Genomic DNA, 19,314 nt, shown 5'->3' with positions numbered 1-19,314 from the left:
TTCGACTCCCATGGGGCTTTACCAGTACAAACTGCTGCCCTTCGGACTCCATGGAGCCCCCGCCAACCTTCAACGGCTGATGGACCGGCTTCTGAGACCCCATCTCCACTATGCGTCTGCCTACCTGTTCGACCTGGTAATTTTCAGTGAAACTTGGTCAGCACATTTGGAACATTGCCTGCCCGTTCTCTTTTCACTGGAGGTTCTTTTTTTTTTCGTATTAACGGTTCTTTTTTTTTCTCAAGAAATTCGTTCAACTTCCCAATAGATAAAATACAAATCGATGCAGAAGAAATATTGTCGGTTGGCGAGAAAATGCCAGCTATTTTATTTTTCTTTGAACAAAAGCCTGCGGATTGAGAAGGCCAGCCGTGGAAGTCTCTGTCGTGCAATCGGTTAGCATGTTCAGCAAAATGTATAGCGCTCTTGAAAGTTGCAGGAAATGCGTGTCCAACTACAACAAGTAAATAAATAAGTTCAGACATTACCAGGAACGCCAAATAATGTCCCAATGTTGGTATCCTCTAAAAAAATCACACTTACCCATGTAATTTGATCTTCGAATGGGTCACAGGAGAATTCATTTCTACTCACGTTGGATCCTCAGCTAAACTATTTTAAAATTCTTTGGGGAATTTGACAAGCAAAAATGACAGATCGCTGACATTGTTAAATTGGGATTGTAGACTTGCATTTTAATATTTTGATAAAGTTACCTGAGTTTGAATATGAATGTAAACATGAATGATGTTCAGTATATAGTAATTTTGTTATATTTTTTATATGTATAATTGATGAACTTGAAAATAATCAAGAGCAAATTTATTTCCTTGTTTGAATAGATTAATCAAAAACTCTGCATTCAACATATTTACAACAGGCACTCAGACACAGATAAACCCAGAGAAGGTCTTTCCGTGTTTAAATCTGTAACTGCAAGAGTAAACAAATTAATTATCTCAACCATAAGTTTCAAACTTTACTTACAATTTCTCTGCTTTGGACAACATTTGACTCGACACCCTGCAACGCTGTACCGGACTATGTAGTTACTGAAACTCAGCTATTAAACCTTTACAAGGTAATGATAACACCCACCAGCCAGCACTCGACTGGCTCAGTCATTGGAGCAAGAGGCTCTGCATCTCAGGTATATGGATTTGAGCCCAAGTTGAGCACTGGGCATCTTATTTACAGTACATTTACATATGACACCTTAATGATACCTGGCAGTACATCACAAGACACAGACTGTGCAAGACTCTGTAAACAATTAATACATAACAGGTGCTTGGGCACTGAAAAACACAGTGAAAATATTCCCTTGTAAAAGCATGTTACTGTGTGAGAGAACTGAGCTTTTATTTTTCTTTCAAGCGTACATTGTGATGATTATTGACATTTGCACTGCTTTCAGTAATTAACAAAGAACACCACATAAAGAAAAGACAGCTAGTATACCTTTTTCAAATTGACATCAGCAGGGACTAATAACCTCTTCAGCGAATGCCAGACTAGCTCAGCCAGTAAAGCATGAGTCTCCTAATCTCAGGGTCATGGGTTTATGCTCTACATTGGCCGATACAGATATTTCTTATTAACGAAATTTCCTGTTCATTCTTGACCATCTTTCACCTTGATGGTACCCAGCACTAAATTACAATGCACATATTTGATCAAATTGATAAAAAAAGGACTCTAGATCCTTGAATGAGTAGATAAATCAAAGATTCTGTTGATAACCTATTCGCACTGGGTATTTGGACGCAATTAAGAGCTACAGCTATCAAAAATTGCCCCTGTCTATTTACAGTATAATTTACACTAGCGTTTCCTTAAAAATTGCTTGTAAGAATGCTAAGAAATTCCAAAGGTATTCTAATGAAATAAATATTATGAATCTTTTCACCATAAGAGTTTCACTGTGACTTTTCAGGTAAAATCATGTTTCGAACGCAATCAATAACCACACTGGAAAAATATCGGAAAGAAATGGCGAAAATCAAGAAAATTGTCTCTTCAACACGTGGAAATATATTCCTGAGAGGGGTCCTTTTCTCGAAGGTCAGCACTCTCTAAAAGAGTAACTTCTCCCCATTCATGACCAAAGCTTTCCGTAGTGTGCCTGGAAAGAGCAATTCATTTGAGACAGGCACACGTCCCGGTTTTATTTAACAAAGCTATAGTCACATTTTCTAATGCACCCTATATTCCAATAGACAGTTTATATCTCGAAAGCTTCTTATGAAAAAAAGAAAAAAAATTAAAACATGGATGACAATCTTTCAAAGTTGAAGATTTTACTTTTAAAAAAATTGACATTTTATGTATCTAGTCGCTTTTCAAGCGCCGGTTTTAGAACTTTGCTGTGCTTCCAACATCATTTTCAGCCTTATAAACTAGTTATCAAGTTGCTGATCACTTTGTAAAACAGTTGATAGGCTGGAGCTGTTCAGGCTGCTCTTGATATTTCCTATAAAAAAAAATAATAATAATAATTGCTTACACTTATATAGCACTTTTCTGGACACTCCACTCAAAGCACTTTACAGGTAATGGGAAATCCCACCACCACCACCAGTGTGCAGCATCCACCTGGATGATGCGATGGCAGCCATAGTGCACCAGAACGCTCACCACACACCAGCTTATCTGTGGGGAGGAGAGCAGAGTAATGAAGCCAATTCATAGATGGGGATTAATTAGGAGGCCATGACTGATAAGGGCCAATGGGAAATTGGCCAGGATGCCGGGGTTACACCCCCATCTTTTCGAGAAACACCCTGGGATTTGTAATGACCACAGAGAGTCATGACCTCAGTTTTATGTCTCATCCGAAGGACAGCGCCTGTTAACAGTTTAGTGTCCCCGTCACTATACTTGGGCATTAGGAACCACACAGACCGCAGGGTGATCAACTCCTGCTGGCCCCACCTCTTTCTAATACCTCTTCCAGCAGTTTTTCTCAGGAGGTCTCCCATCCAGGTACTGACCAGGCTCACACCTGCTTAGCTTCAGTGGGTTGCAGAGTGATATGGCTGCTGGCGATAAGAAGCTCTAAACTTTTTTATTTCAGGAAGTTTTTCAAGTCTTGCACTAGGTTTGTTTTTTTCTAGCTTTTAAATCAGAGATACGAAAATACTAAATAAGTGCTTCAACCCTATTAAGTCACAGCTTTACAAACTAGAATATTGAGGAAACACCCATACAGCTGTGCGAAATCGAAATCCTTGACTGTGCTGTGAAGGAGATTCTCAAATGCTTCCATCATATTGCTTTCACGCTAGGACACGAGTGTGCATATGTGTTTGGTTTTCGTTTTACTGATTCTCATTGAAGATTTGGAGATTTAAAATTAAAGAATCAGTAGGCTAGGAAAGTTAAACTGCAGGACGAGGTTTTCTTTTCATCGCGTTTGTAAGAGCATAAGTCAAATCAAAGGCAATTTCTGCCTCTAACATGACTATAAATGCTATTCAAAATACAACAACTTCTGAACACTTGTCCACATTTCTCCGTGGTTGACGTTTTTCTAACAAAGTTTCATTTTCTATTTCCGAACAGAGAGACTTTATCATTCCAACTGTAAACAACCTAAAATCCTCTGGAGCGTCCATCTGTTAGCATGTATTTTGTAAAATTTTTTTTTTAATGGAAAGCGACTTTGAAAAGTGTTTCCGCCACTACCTCGCACTCCATGTTAGATTGTAGCAAGACAGCAGCACTTGCTGTACACATGGTTGAGTGGGTAAGGTAATAGCCTAGAAATCCTTTGGGGTCTCCTTGTGCAGGTCTGTATCCTGCTAACTGCAGCAACCTTCACAAGTTGTTGTGTGGCTGCACAAAAAAAAAAAATTGTGCCCTTTCTCTTTTCCTGGTACTTTTAAAACACTAAATCGTTTGGACCTGCAGCCTTGGAAATAAATTCTTCAGCATCTACAAACAACATTTCGCAGCTAGAAGCAGATAACAATGCTTTTTGTGTCCGTGTGTCTGGTGCCCTACTTCCAGCCTTTGAAAACCGAATTAAAAAATCTGAAAGAACCGACTCCATAGGTGTTCGTAGAGCACAAGGAGGAGCAGTGACAATAGCAGAGGAGGAGTGGGGATGGCACAGATGGAAACTTGTTTTCTTGCACTCCTCTGGAAGGAATGAAAATGAATTTTGAAAACGAGCCGTATGAGGAAATGCTTCCTAACAGCAAGCAAGTGCTCCTTGTAAGTATAGTGGTTAGTACCACAACTGACATGAGGGAGACCAGGGCTTGATTCTCTGATAGGGTAGCTTTTCTCCAATCAGATTCTATCCTCTCATGTAGTGTGTAAGAGCTTTCTTCGTTTTCCTTTCCCGTCATTATCTGCCGGGTTTTCCCCCCAGGGGCAACCTGTCAGCTACTTTTGAAAATCTGCCTGTGTGTTTGATTACTGTTTTTTTTCTTCAAAAAAGTTAAATATTGATCTCCAGCAGATGAAAAAAGGGCCAAACATGCAAGGAGTTTTTGAAGCACAGCTGAGCTAAATGGGTATCAGTTGAGTGGTGGTCAGGATATATTAGTACCAAATACCAAGAGAAATCGCTTCCCTCCTATTAAGCATGAGCTGAAACAGGAATGGAAAGGGACATTTTGTGTGTTTTTGTCAACATATTACCTATATGCCTTTCTCACGTGCACGCTATTTGAAAGCCCAGAGAGCAAACTCCTTTCCATGAGTGGGTTTCGAACCCAGTGTGGCGCCAGTATCAAAATGTCCAAAAAATGTGTCAGCATTTATAATACATCTTCTTTGTAGAGTGAATGTTGTATTTGGAACTGCAAATGATATTCATACAAGGTAATCAGAAAATAATGTTTACTTGCATTTAGTAATGTAGCTGTTAAAGAATATATATATATATTGTTTGTCCTGTCTGGGTTTAAAAAAAGGTGCATTGAAAAAAAATTAAAAACATATAAAAATATGGAATTATTAGTAATGATGCCAAAACAGATTTTTTTTTTATTGAGAGAGATCCATACAATATCTCTGATTCCTTATTATTTACCCTTTATTGCATAAATATTTATTGCATTTGATATTTATCCTCTCAGGGGATAAACACATTCTAGATTGTGCAACAAAGACTTTGAGTTTTTTGGTAGAATTTAATCAAATTTGTGATTTTTTTTTCCTTAGAGTGAAAATAAAGAATCCTAATCTGTTTTATACACATTTCGTGCTTTACATGGTAAGTTAAAACTGTTACACAATTCTAATTCTCCAATGAGAACAGTCTTAATTGTAAATTAAACAGGGCTAAACTTAACATTCCAAGGCTATAAAGAAATAAACTAAAGAATTAATTCAATTTAGACTTCATTCAAAAATGAATAAAACTAAAACCTTTATACATTTTATTATACACAGAAATTAAACTGCATGATTAGAACTAATTCCATTTTTGTCAACCACAAGAGTAATTACATTCAAAATTTATTTCACTAGACTTAATCAAAAGTAGGTGACTACAAAGCTACTATGACTACTAGACATTTTAGTAACAAGTAAAGGTTTATTCCATGCTGAAAAGAGAATAAAGGAAACTATTTCGGCTGTGAAGCCTTCTGTGGGTGTTACACGCTGACTCAGTTACCTACTTGAACTAATAAACATTTTAGTTGACTTGACTAAGACTATGATTAAATGAAAAACTGGTGACTAAATTGGTGTTTTTAAGTCACCTAGCTGGACAAAACTTTTCCCACGCTGACTGCAGCTAAATGGTCTCTCTCCTGTGTGAGTGCGCTGGTGGGCTCTTAAGTTACTTAAGTTACTAAAACTCTTCCCACACTGACTGCAGCTGAATGGTCTCTCTCCTGTGTGAATGTGCTGGTGGACTCTTAAGTTACTTAACTGACTAAAACTCTTTCCACACTGACTGCAGACGAATGGTCTTTCTCCTGTGTGAATGCGCTCATGGACTCTTAAGGTACCTGATTCACCAAAACTCTTCCCACACTGACTGCAGCTGAATGGTCTCTCTCCTGTGTGTGTGCGCTGGTGGGCTCTTAAGCTCCTTGAGGCAATAAAACTCTTTCCACACTGACTGCAGCTGAATGGTTTATCTCCTGTGTGAATGCGCTGGTGGGTTATTAAGGTACATGAGTGACTAAAACTCTTTCCACATTGACTGCAGCTGAATGGTTTCTCTCCTGTGTGAATGTGCTGGTGGGTTCTTAAGTTTCTTGAGTCACTAAAACTCTTTCCACACTGACTGCAACAAAATGGTTTCTCTGCTGTGTGAATGTGCTGGTGGCGTTTTAAGTGTTGTGACTGTCTAAATCTTTTCCCACACTGACTGCAGCTGAATGGTCTCTCTCCTGTGTGAATGCGCTGGTGCTTTTTTAAGTAATGTGATTGACTAAAACTCTTCCCACACTGATTGCAGCTGAACGGTTTCTCTCCTGTGTGAAGGTGCTGGTAGGGTTTTGAAATGCAAGACTGACAGAAAGGCTGCTCCTGTCTTTGCCATAATGGCAGTTTGTCCACTGCATCTGAGCAAGACCTTGACTGATTCTTCCTCACCCTCTCATTGTGCTGTGGTCTCTTATTCTGCAAATGCTCCATGGAATGGTCTTGCTCTGTGTGCTGAAACTGAGCTGTGTTTTCTCCATAGTGTCCCTCAGTGTGCTGCTCAGAAGTGTGAATCACCTGGGGATCCATCTCCAGCTCTCCAAGACTAAAAGCATCCAGTTCATTCAGTTGTTCATCTCTGTGCCCAAGAACAGACACAGACTCCAGTTCATTAAGTTCAATAATTTTCTTAGTAACCAGATTATTTAACCTGTGTGTAAAGTCATCAGATACTAAGGGATCATGTGACTGTTTAAAACACTTTTGCAATGACAGTCTCTCCACCTTAACAGAACAAGGCCTTGTTATAATCAAGCCCTGTAGGTTCTGCTGTTGTTCCTCTCTGTACTGTATCTCAGTACTTTTCTCTTCACCAGGTACATCACTCTGCTGCTCTGCAGGGTCAATAAACTGGAGCTCCATGTCAAGCTCTGTGGGATTAAAGACATCCAGTTCATTACAACTGTTTTTGAAAAGGTTTGAGTCCAGATTATTAAACTTCTCTGTAAAACACTTAGCTACTAAGGGCACAGGTGTCTCACTCTCAGGCTCTGTCTTCATCATGGGCACAGTTTCCAGATCCCCCACACTCTGTCTGCTCTCTGTGTGCTGCTCACTGAGTGTCTCTTTCCCTTCTGCAGCAGGGAGCTCTGTCTCCTGCATCACACTGGAGCCCCACTCCTCCTCACTGTGCTGCTGTTCAAGAGGAGCCCTTTCCTCAGCATCAGGGAGAACACTGACCTCTGACCCTGAAAAACACAGGGCAAGAGAACAAAACCTTTAACAAGGGTTTTGAGAAGAGTTCTTGGAAAAAAAGAAAATGTAAAGTACCATCATTGTAAAAAAACGTCTATTCACCACTATCTAGCAATAATTATCAATTCTGAATAATAAGGAAGAAATTATGATGATAATTACGATAGTGCTAGAGATTTAAAAAAATATTTCAAAACTTTCAACTGACAAGTTAGCCAAATGTAAATTAATACCCAGGTTATTTTAGAAAAAGAAACAAGTACAAATGCAATACATGCATTCGCCTGCATCCATGGATCCTCACCAACCAACCAGCTGCATCACAGGCCGACTGTAAGGCACTGCAGCGGTGGTCAAAACTGCCCAACACATCATTGGCAGTGCCTTACCATCCATCCAGGAAATCTACAACACCAGGAGTCTGAAAAAATTGTCTGACCCCACTCACCCCAGTCATAACTTGTTTGTCCCCCTACCATCTGAAAGAAGGTTCCAAATGCTCCAGTCGCACACAAGACGACTCCAAAATAGCTTCTTCCCCAGAGCTGTCAAGCTGGTGACGCCCCAACTCCCTCCCATCATACTATGATCTCTCCTCACTTCTTCCTATACCCACAAGGACTGTACTCCTACACCACTACATACACGACAACTGAATGTAAGCCGAAATTGTACAAGTTGTAGTATTTATTAATTGCCGTATTATTTTTGCACTGTTCTCCGTATTACTTTTGCACTGTTTTTGTCCTGTTTGTATACTTTTCTTTGTGTATTTGCACAGTTTCTGACAATTTTGCATTGGTACCATACTGTTGTTTACACTGTTGTTATTGTATTTCTGTCTATTATATACTGCACCTGAGAGACTAATGAGAAACACTTTTCACTATACTAGGCACCCGTATAAATAAGACAAATAAAGCTGAAGTCAAGTGAAGTAAAATAATAATAATAATAACAACTGTACATAGGTAATAGTAAAATATGCAATAAATGTGTTTTTGTCCCTGCAAACACAATACGAGCCTAGCCCTATGAATCAGATCCATAAGACCCTCACAGAAAAAATAAAACGTACCTGCAAATTAATAAACAAAATGAGAAATTTCAATAAATGTTAAATTCAAGTATTTGAAGTACCATAGATGTCATATGCCAAGATTAAAGTGAAATGAACACAAATGAAGACACAACATGTTTCAGCTACTGAGTCAATGTTAAAACTCTGCATACAAATATTCACATTCCATTCAAAAGAAAAAATAAAAGCCATCCTGAATCAAGACACAAACTGTATTTGAAAGCAATTTCAATTCAATTACTATGCAACTGCATCATAACACATTTATTACACATCATCAAAGCCGATTTATTGTACACCAATTATTTTAAGTTGTTTTAAACATCTATAGATATCAGGAAACACGAAGACAAGTAGAAGATCTACACAGGTGAATCACACATAAGACAGAAGAATACTCTATCCTAATACGCACTGCAGCAACTCAATTTCTTATTAAATAATAAATGATACTGACCACTGCACACAGTCATTACAGATACACTGTCAATGACACAGCATGAGGAGCTGTATACAGGATAGTGAGGTGTGAGAGAGGTGCCGAGGGCTGTAAGAGTATTGTATACAGGCTGGTGAGGAGTGAGGGAGATGCTAAGGACTGTAGGAGAATTGTATACAGGCTGTTGAGGTGTGAGAGAGATGCTGAGGGCTGTAGAAGTAGGCTGGGCAATTTTTTTAATTTAAAAAAAATAAAAAATGAGATATAATGATGTGTTCCTGCTGAACTTAGACATCACATGACTTTAAAAGCTATAAAAGCAGGTTTCGAGAGTTAATAACCAGTTTTTATGTGCGAAGAATGGGTGATTTTCTTCCTTGTGATCAGCTTAGAATCTTTGTGTATACATGAATATACATGAAAATCTAAAAAAATATATAAAATACACTAATTTCATAAAGACAACAAGTTTTGAATAGAAAAAATCATATTCTGTTGTCTTCCTGGTATGTAGAACAGATCAGCAGGTCTTTTTTTCCCTAATCAGAGGCTCTGAAAATAGCGTACCGCCCACTGCGCTGCGTCCCCGAGAGAGGGAGGGAGGAGGCGCGGAGCTCAGTATTGCACAATGGCTGTTCTATAGTGTGGAGTGCGAATGGCACCAATTGCGTCTGCATTCATAACAAAATGTTTAAAATTAAACAAAGTAAATTATTTTGTTTGACTTCTAAGTCCCTTAATTATCATTAAGCACAGGTTTCTCACCACTTAGACTACTTTTTGATACCATCGTTAGACCAAGCAGGAACTTATTGTACTTTCTAACGTGATTACACGTGGAGAGATTACAGATTTTAATCGTCTTTAACTTTGTTATACATTTTAGAAAAGTTTCATCTATACATACACCACAAACCTATTCCCGATTGTATTTCTGAATGCTATGTTACACTTAGTTCATTGCTTAAATACATCTAATTAAGAAAGTTAATTTAGCATAAACTATAAGTAATCAATAATATTAAATTTAGCACTGTAATAAATTGTTGCACTTTTCCCCGCATCTTGTAAAAATATATTTTTATTGTTGAAATATACATTAAATCTGACTATCAGAAAATAAGTTAAATACACAAAGAAAAAATAGGGTAAAATGACATTGTTAGCCAAATATTTTGAATTATAACTGTTTATAAAAATAACATGTATTCACTAAGGAATAGTATGGCACAGCTGTTAGTATGCTTTTGTGTTTTTTTCATAAATACAACAGTAGTACCAGATGTCTCTGTGGCTTTCAAAATTAAATTATGCATGCAAACCACTGAACTAGAAAGATCTCCATCCATTTCTAACGGTGGTGAAGTGGTTAGCATTGCTATCTTGCAGCACTGGGGTCCTAGGTTCAATTCCTGCCATCCTGTGTGTGTGTGTGGAATTTGCATGTTCTCCCTGGGTTCCATGGTTTTTCTCCATATGTGTGATATGATTCCCTCTCGCACTCCAAAACATACTGGTAGGTTAATTGGCTTATGAGAAAACTGGCCCTGGTGTGTCTGTTTGTCCTGTGATGGACAGGCGCAATGTCCAGGGTGTATTCTGCTTTGTGTCCATTGCTTACTGGGATAGGATCCAAATCCTCTGTACTGGATAAAGATATTAGAAATGGATGGAAGTAAAGGCACTGTGTGGATGGAACTATACACACTGTTAGAAACCCACTATAAGATGGCAGCATCTCACTGAGGATAAATAATTTTATAGTGCTGGCTTAAGGAAACAGCCTTTCCACCTCTCTTGCACATCAGTATCCAAAACTACACTGTATTTAAACAAATCGCCTCTAAATATTAACATTTTAAGATGCTGGCTCTGTGGATCAGTATCAGCTTTTTTTGCCCAATCCTTCAATTCATGTGCATCCAACACAAAGTTCAATGCTAGCAACTACATAAATCTAAAATACAATCTTCATTTCAGTATCTATACAAACATCCAGTCTGTTAACTTCATCATCTTCCTCTGCAGTCTATAACATCTCCTGACATTTTGTCAAAAGTATGCCTAACCTCATTAGGAAGTGATCTTGTTATCAGTGTATTCCTCAACTTTCCCCAAATTATATTTTTCCTACCTAAATCTCTAGTCTTACATCCTGCAATAACTCAGCCTACACTTAAACCAAAAACTGCTTGTGTTAATTTGTTTAAATCACAAATATCACATGTAAATACAGGCCATTTACTACTCTGCATTTGGAATAATAGTTTCTTTTAAAGGGAACTAGAGAAATCAAGAAAGGCTTTTTTCTAGAATTAATAAATGCACATCCTGTTCACTGGGGTAATTAAATCCACATTGAACAATCTCCAATATGTTCAGAACTGGACAGCCAGAATCCTGATTGGGATGCATTACGTCTTCAAGTTCTTGCACTGGCTTCCTATCAGGTTTCGAGTCAACTCATTCAGACCCAGGCTTATTATCTGTCTACTTCCCACCTTTGTCCGTCTGACTCTGGTCTTCTAGCTGTCCTCGAGAACATCTACATTCTGTGGGTAACAGGACGTTCTCTAGCTGCACCCCAGCATTTGTATCCCCAGTGATATCAGAGTCACCTACCCTGAGTGCATTTAAATCTAACCTCAAAACATTTCTTTTCAGGAGACATAGTGTCTGTATCTGCTTCATTTTCTAATTTTAGTAGCACTTCTAATGATTTGTCTTTCTTATATGTATTTACTTTGTAATCTGTGGTCCTGTGGTAACTGTTTTTACACCTACTGTATTGCTTTGAGATGCCACTTTTAAAGGTGCTATATAAAATAAAGTTTTTATTATTGTTAAAGAGAAACATGATCAGATTTTCCCTGGTTCAGAAAAAAGATCTAAAGTATACTAGTTTGTCATTTCCTCTTTGCTAAATGGCTTTTCATACTAATCTGATCAATCTGCCTATTTTCTGTGCTTTCTCTATCCTGCTGGATACATAATAATTACAAAAATTGTCTTCTTGAAATGACTCATTTCTAAATACCAGTTTTCACTGTTAACATCTTGCAGCAACTCTGCAACAAAATATACACTTAGCTCAACCTGACAGTTCATCCTGCTACCAACATTGAATAAAAAAATCTTTAGAGTTTTATGTGTATGTCTTTATTTAGTGGTTTCATTAGTGATGAAGGCTAAACTTTCTTGGAAAAGTATCTTTTATGTGTTGCAAAAAACTGACTTGCTTTAACAAAACACTTTTACAAATCATTTCGCCTGGCAATCTACCTGAATCCCCAACTATCTGAGAAGCCCTTTGTGAAACCATGTTTGCTATTAATTCATATAAGGCTCTCTAACAGAATTCAGGTTCAGATTTTAACTATAAATTGTACACTAATTACTAGCAGTAAATTCTGTCTTCCCGCCTCCATAACTAAAAAGCCAAATAGGAGTGGCTTAAGCGACATACACAGTCGTGTAGCTGACAGTTTGAGGTAGCCTATCGTGTAAATTTCGCTTTGTTGCCGATAGGTTAAGCTTTTGAAACAAAGTTATGTGACTGATTTTTCGCCCTGCTTCGTTGGTTAAACGCAAGGATCACAAGCACCCCCATGTTAACCGGGATGTGTAGTTTTTAATTCAGTTTGAATTATAACTGTACGTACTGTCTTCGTATTTGGTCAGGGCTTTAAAGAGAGGGCGCGCCAAAAATTTTTGGTGCCGTCGTCTCCGCTTTAAAGGTATCCCCCTCGTGGAACAATGTTGACCTCAAATGTTTGCCCAGCATAGTAGAAGTGTTGTATACAGCCTAGTGAGGTGTGAGAGAGACACTGAGGGCTGTAGGAGTGTTGGATACAGGCAGGTGAGGTGAGAGAGAGAGATGCTGAGCACTGCAGTATTGTATATTGACTGGTGGGGTGCGTGAGAAAAGATGAGGGCTGTAGGAGTGTTGAATACAGGCTAGTGAGGTGTGAGAGAGACACTGAGGGCTGTAGGAGTGCTGTATACAGGCTGGTGAGCAGTGAGAGAGACACTGAGGGCTCTGGGGGTGTTGTATACAGGCTGATGAGGTGAGAGAGAGACAAGGAGGGCTGTAGGAGTGTTGTATACAGGCTGGTGAGGTGTGAGGAAGATACTAAGGGGTTTAGTAGTGCTGTATACAGGCAGGTGAGCTGAGAGAGAGATGCTGGGGGCTGTAGGGGTGTTGTATACAGGCTAGTGAGGTGTGAGAGACACTGAGGGCTGTATTAGTGCTGTATACAGGCTGGTGAGGTGAGAGAAAGAGATGCTGAGACCTGTAATATTGTATATAGACTGGTGGGGTGCGTGAGAAATGCCGAGTGTTGTAGGAGTATTGTATACAGGCTGGTGAGGTGTGAGAGAGACACTGGGGGCTGTAGGAGTGTTGTATACAGGCTGGTGAGGTGTGAGAGTGATGCTGAGGGCTGTAGGAGTGTTGTAAACAGGCAGGTATGGTGTGAGAGAGATGCTGAGGGCTGTAGGAGTGTTGTATACAGGCAGGTATGGTGTGAGAGAGATGCCGAGGGCTGTAGGAGTGTTGTATACAGGCTGGTGAGGTGTGAGAGAGATGCTGAGGGCTGTAGGAGTGTTGTATACAGGCAGGTATGGTGTGAGAGAGATGCCAAGGGCTGTAGGAGTGTTGTATACAGGCTAGTGAGGTGTGAGAGGGACACCGAGGGCTGTAGGAGTGTTGTATACAGGCAGGTGAGGTGTGAGACAGATGCTGGGGGCTGCAGGAGTGTTGTATACAGGCTAGTGAGGTGTGAGAGACACTGAGGGCTGTACTAGTGCTGTATACAGGCTGGTGAGGTGAGGGAAAGAGATGCTGAGACCTGTAGTATTGTATATAGACTGGTGGGGTGCATGAGAAATGCAGAGTGTTGTAGGAGTATTGTATACAGGCTGGTGAGGTGTGAGAGAGACATTGAGGGCTGTGGGAGTGTTGTATACAGGCTGGTGAGGTGTGAGAGAGACACTGAGGGCTGTGGGAGTGTTGTAAAAAGGCTGGTGAGGTGAGAGAGACAAGGAGGGCTGTAGTAGTGTTGTGTACAGGCAAGTGAGGTGTGAGAGAGATGCCGAGGGTTGTAGGAGTGTTGTATACAGGCAGGTATGGTGTGAGAGAGATGCTGAGGGTTGTAGGAGTGTTGTATACAGGCTGGTGAGGTGTGAGAGAGATGCTGAGGGCTGTAGGAGTGTTGTATACAGACTAGTGAGGTGTGAGAGACACTGAGGGCTGTGGGAGTGTTGTAAAAAGGCTGGTGAGGTGAGAGAGACAAGGAGGGCTGTAGTAGTGTTGTGTACAGGCAAGTGAGGTGTGAGAGAGATGCCGAGGGTTGTAGGAGTGTTGTATACAGGCTGGTGAGGTGTGAGAGAGATGCTGAGGGCTGTAGGAGTGTTGTATACAGGCAGGTATGGTGTGAGAGAGATGCTGAGGGTTGTAGGAGTGTTGTATACAGGCTGGTGAGGTGTGAGAGAGATGCTGAGGGCTGTAGGAGTGTTGTATACAGGCAGGTAAGGTGTGAGAGAGATGTTGAGGGTTGTAGGAGTGTTGTATACAGGCAGGTAAGGTTTGAGAGAGTTGTTGAGGGTTTTAGAAGTGGTGTATATAGGCTAGTGAGGTGTGAGAGAGATGGAGAGGGCTGTAGGAGTGTTGTATACAGGCTGGTGAGGTGTGAGACAGATGCTGGGGGCTGTAGGAGTGTTGTATACAGACTAGTGAGGTGTGAGAGACACTGAGGGCTGTACTAGTGCTGTATACAGGCTGGTGAGGTGAGAGAAAGAGATACTGAGACCTGTAGTATTGTATATAGACTGGTGGGGTGTGTGAGAAATGCCGAGTGTTGTAGGAGTATTGTATACAGGCTGGTGAGGTGTGAGAGAGACACTGAGGGCTGTAGGAGTGTTGTGTACACGCAAGTAAGTTGTGAGAGAGATGCCAAGGGCTGTAAGAGTGTTGTATACAGGCTGGAGAGGTGTGAGAGACACTGAGGGCTGTGGGAGTGTTGTAGAGAGGCTGGTGAGGTGAGAGAGACAAGGAGGGCTGTAGTAGTGCTGTGTACAGGCAAGTGAGGTGTGAGAGAGATGCCGAGGGTTGTAGTAGTGTTGTATACAAGCTGGTGAGGTGTGAGAGAGATGCTGAGGGCTGTAGGAGTTTTGTATACAGACTGGAAGGAGAGAGAGAGATGCTGAAGGCTGTAGGAGTATTGTATACAGGCCAGTGAGGTGAGAGAGAGATGCAGAGGACTGTATGAGTGTTGTGTATAGGCTAGAGAGGTGTGAGAGAGATGCTGAGGGCTGTAGGAGTGTTGTATACAGGCAGGTAAGGTGTGAGAGAGATGTTGAGGGTTGTAGGAGTGTTGTATACAGGCCGGTAAGGTTTGAGAGAGTTGTTGAGGGTTGTAGAAGTGGTGTATATAGGCTAGTGAGGTGTGAGAGAGATGCAGAGGGCTGTAGGAGTATTGTATACAGACTGGTGAGGTGTGAGAGAGACACTGAGGGCTGTAGGAGTGTTGTATACAGGCTGTTGAGGTGTGAGAGTGATGCCAAGGACTGTAAGAGTGTTGTATGCAGGTTGGAGAGGTGTGAGAGAGACACTGAGGGCTGTGGGAGTGTTGTAAACAGGCTGGTGAGGTGAGAGAGACAAGGAGGGCTGTAGTAGTGTTGTGTACAGGCAAGTGAGGTGTGAGAGAGATCCCGAGGGTTGTAGGAGTGTTGTATACAGGGTGGTGAGGTGTGAGAGAGATGCTGAGGGCTGTAGGAGTGTTGTATACAGGCAGGTAAGGTGTGAGAGAGATGTTGAGGGTTGTAGGAGTGTTGTATACAGGCAGGTAAGGTTTGAGAGAGTTGTTGAGGGCTGTAGGAGTGTTGTATACAGGCTGGTGAGGTGAGAAAAAGAGATGCTGAGAACTGTAGTATTTTATATAGACTGGTGGGGTGCATGAGAAATGCTGAAAGTTGTAGGAGTGTTGTGTACACGGTAGTGATGTGTGAGAGAGATGCCAAGGGCTGTATGGGTGTTGTAGACAGGCAGGTAAGATGTGAGAGAGATGCTGAAGGTTGTAGGAGTGTTGTATACAGCCTAGTGAGGTGTGAGAGAGATACTGAGGGCTGTAGGAGTGTTGGACACAGGCAGGTGAGGTGAGAGAGAGAGATGCTGAGAAATATAGTATTGTATATAGACTGATGGGGTGCGTGAGAAACGCTGAGGCCTGTAGGAGTGTTGTATACAAGCTGTTGAGGTGTGTGAAATGCTTAGGGTTTTAGGAGAGTTGTATACAGGCTTTTAAGGAGTAAGAGAGATGCCAAGGACTGTAAGAGTGTTGTAAACAGGGAGGTGAGCTGAGAGGGAGATGCTGAGGGCTGTAGGAGTGTTGTATACAGGCTGGTGAGCTGTGAGAATGATGCTAAGGGGTTTAGTAGTGTTGTATACAGGCAAGTGAGGTGTGAGAGAGATGCAGAGGGCTGTAGTAGTATTGAATACAGGCTTGTGGTTGTGAGAGAGATGCTCAGGGCTGTAGGAGTGTTGTATACAGGCTGGTGAGTAGTGAGATAGATGCTGAGCGCTGTAATATTGTATACAGACTGCTGGGCTGCGTGAGAAATGTTAAAGGCCTGTAGGAGTGTTATATGCTGGCTGGTGAGGTGTGTGAGAGATGCTGAGAGATTTAGTATTGTAAAATACTAGTGACCTGTAAAATCACTAGAATCATGATAGCAGCTCAATCTCACCTTTAGAGTCCTGGACTGTCACAGTGAGAGACACGACTGCATGTTCACGACTGTTAATAGGCCTTGTTTCACCTAAGACAGGGGTAAAGACAAAATCTGTTAGGTTTAGTTTCACAGGAGAAATTCCTTCTTTCTTTTCAGTAGCGTCAAGTGGCAAAATCACATTTCATGTCATTCACATTTCCAGTTGGTTCACCAGATAATATTTCTTTAGAAAAAAAACAGATTATTGCTCACTACGTAAATGGCTTAGACTTTTTTTATTTAATCACGGCTAAACACATATCACACGTTCACATGGTAATGAGATCGTTTTGCTGGTCATTTCGTGGCGACTGCATATCAGTAGGCCTCAATCCGTTAAAAAATAAACACCAATAATGCAAAAAATTCAAATATAATTTATATTTGTTGTTATTTTTAAGATTATATAACCTGGACCGCAATAACGAGACTTTGACAACCCTGATTTGAAATGCTTCTCTAAAAAATAAACAAACATTCTAGTTAAGTCAATTTAAGTCTGATTGAGGAGTTTGCAGACCTCTTACTGTATCACAGATGTTTTTGTTCTGAACCGTACAACAACAGTGAGGAAGTTACAAACACTATTTTTTAACACATGGATATTGCAAAACTCTACAAAAAACTTGGTTATCAATATTTAGCTTATTTCTGGTATTTATAATAATAATAATATTTTTTTATTTTTTATAGCGCCTTTAAAGGTGGCTTCTCAAAGCACTTTACAGGATGACAACAAACAATAAAAAGAAGAATACACAAGATAAAACACAATTACAATATATAGAGGAGATGGTGGTACTAAGAAAAGCAGAGGGGTGAAGAATGGAACCAATTCAGAAAAGGCTTTTCTGAAGAAGAGGGTTTTGAGTCTGGATTTGAAGCAGTTTAGAGAAGGTGATTCTCTGATATCCTTGGGCAGAGAGTTCCAGAGCTTGGGGGCAGAACAGGAGAAGGCCCTGTCACCCATACAATTTGGATGGGCTTGGGGGACAGTAAGGAGAGCAGAATTAGAAGAGCAAAGGTTGCAAGGTGGGGAGTAGGGCGATAATAGTTCAGACAGGTACTGAGGTGCCAAGCCATGCAGAGCCTTATAGGTGAGCATGAGGATTTTAAAGTCTACATGGAATTTGACCGGAAGCCAGTGCAAGGACTCCAGGATAGGAGTAATTTGAACACTTGCACTAGACCTGGTCAGGATTCTGGCTGCTGAATTTTGGACATACTACAGTTTGTTCAGAGTAAATTTAGATACCCCAGTGAGTAGAGCATTACATTTATGGCATTATTTATGGTCTGTTTGAAGTACGTTTACCTCTAAACTAAACCACTGTAACGAGAGTTTGACACGCCTGATTGAATTAATAAACACCCGGTCACTGTGAGTATAAAGAAGGTGTTTTCAGCCCTTCTGTAATTGCATGTGTTTTAAGCGCCATAACCAGACAACAACAGTTCAGTTTCCAGTAAAATAATCCCGTTGCTACGTCACACAAGTCTTTCCCACTTCACTCTGCATCTCTCCACTATATTCTCACCAGTGAGGAAGTTAAAGACACTGTTTTTAAACACACAGACACACTGACTTCATATAAGTCACCACACTGACCTGACAGCTCCAGTTTCGTGTCCATTTCTTCTTTTATTCCTGCAGTGACTTCACAGGAAAGCGTGTGTCCAACACGATCTGTCTGTCCCTGATCTCCTCCAGCTCCCGACTCCTTCTCCCACAGCTGTAATCTCAACTTCAGGCTCTCGTTTTCCTTCTTCAGCTGCGCCATTTCACTCCCGACACTGTCCTCCACACACTGTGTGATTTTAAACACGGCCCGTCTCACCAGGATCTGGGAGACGCTGCGGAGTTTCTCTTGAAACTCGTCCTCAGAATCACTCATCCTCTTTCGGAAAACGTCTGACACTTCACACACGATCGAATTGAGCAAAACCTCTAAGAAACAATGAAGCTGGGTTTGCAGATTTAACAAGCACGCCGCCATCCTTCTTCACAGACAGTCAGAAACAAAGTCTGATATGCGGAGTTTAAACACAAGACCTTCCTTCTATATTTTTTATTCTTCACAGTTCCTGTGATCAGTCCTGATCAACCGGCAAGACAATTATTTTTTAAACAGAATTACTTTCTTCTTTATTATTTATCTGAAGCAACCGGTTCAATCACCGCCACACGGGTAAAATAACTTCACAGCCGCGCAGCATGATGACGTCATTCCTCAGCGCTGCCGCGGCTTCAAAACAACTGAGGAGCAGAGCTGAGAACGACTTTCTGCAGCCGAATATAAACCTCACTGCAACTGCGAGCGCCACCTAATCAAGAATAGTGAATAGTCTGCGAGTTATGCTGTTTGAATTTTGTACAAATTCAAATTTATTTCTACGTTTTACTTACAGGACATAATAATGCACGTTCTGAACAGTGCAGGATTAAATGAAAAAAACAATACTTAAATCAAGGCACACATCACACATCAGCTGCTCTGCTCAGTTTTGTAATAATAAAATATCAGATACAGGTGAATACAGTCTCTTGAAGAAACACTAGTGTGTGCAGCTCGGGATCAGATAATACAGTTAAATGAGGACTGTGGCCGAGTTAGGATTGGAGACTGTGGAGAAATTGCACCGGTTCACATCATGC

The 19,314-nt window shown here is 40.7% G+C and overlaps 1 protein-coding gene across 1 annotated transcript; it reads right to left on the bottom strand.

Annotated features, from left to right (window-relative positions):
• Positions 1-4,975: 4,975 nt before the first annotated feature.
• On the bottom strand, positions 4,976-18,832 carry LOC148824721 (uncharacterized). The gene is made up of 3 exons (XM_088926424.1): positions 18,268-18,832; positions 16,635-16,706; positions 4,976-7,361 (listed from the first exon to the last, which is right to left on the bottom strand). Exons 1-3 carry the CDS (start codon positions 18,653-18,655, stop codon positions 5,698-5,700), a joined length of 2,124 nt encoding a protein of 707 aa, XP_088782550.1. The 5' UTR covers positions 18,656-18,832; the 3' UTR covers positions 4,976-5,697.
• Positions 18,833-19,314: the final 482 nt, after the last annotated feature.

This window comes from Atractosteus spatula, chromosome 10, assembly GCF_055471065.1.
Source record: "Atractosteus spatula isolate fAtrSpa1 chromosome 10, fAtrSpa1.hap1, whole genome shotgun sequence".
Taxonomy (NCBI): domain Eukaryota; kingdom Metazoa; phylum Chordata; class Actinopteri; order Semionotiformes; family Lepisosteidae; genus Atractosteus; species Atractosteus spatula.
The sequence above is the reverse complement of the archived record's forward strand: the minus strand, read 5'-3'. Positions and strand labels throughout refer to the sequence as shown.

Excerpts from the sequence above, each read along its gene's own strand:
- LOC148824721 (XM_088926424.1), bottom strand. The coding sequence starts at position 18,655 with ATGGCGGCGTGCTTGTTAAATCTGCAAACCCAGCTTCATTGTTTCTTA. Across the intron at positions 16,707-18,267 it reads CACGAAACTGGAGCTGTCAG|GTGAAACAAGGCCTATTAAC; the intron begins GTCAGTGTGGTG and ends CCCCTGTCTTAG. Across the intron at positions 7,362-16,634 it reads GACAGTCCAGGACTCTAAAG|GGTCAGAGGTCAGTGTTCTC; the intron begins GTGAGATTGAGC and ends TGTGTTTTTCAG.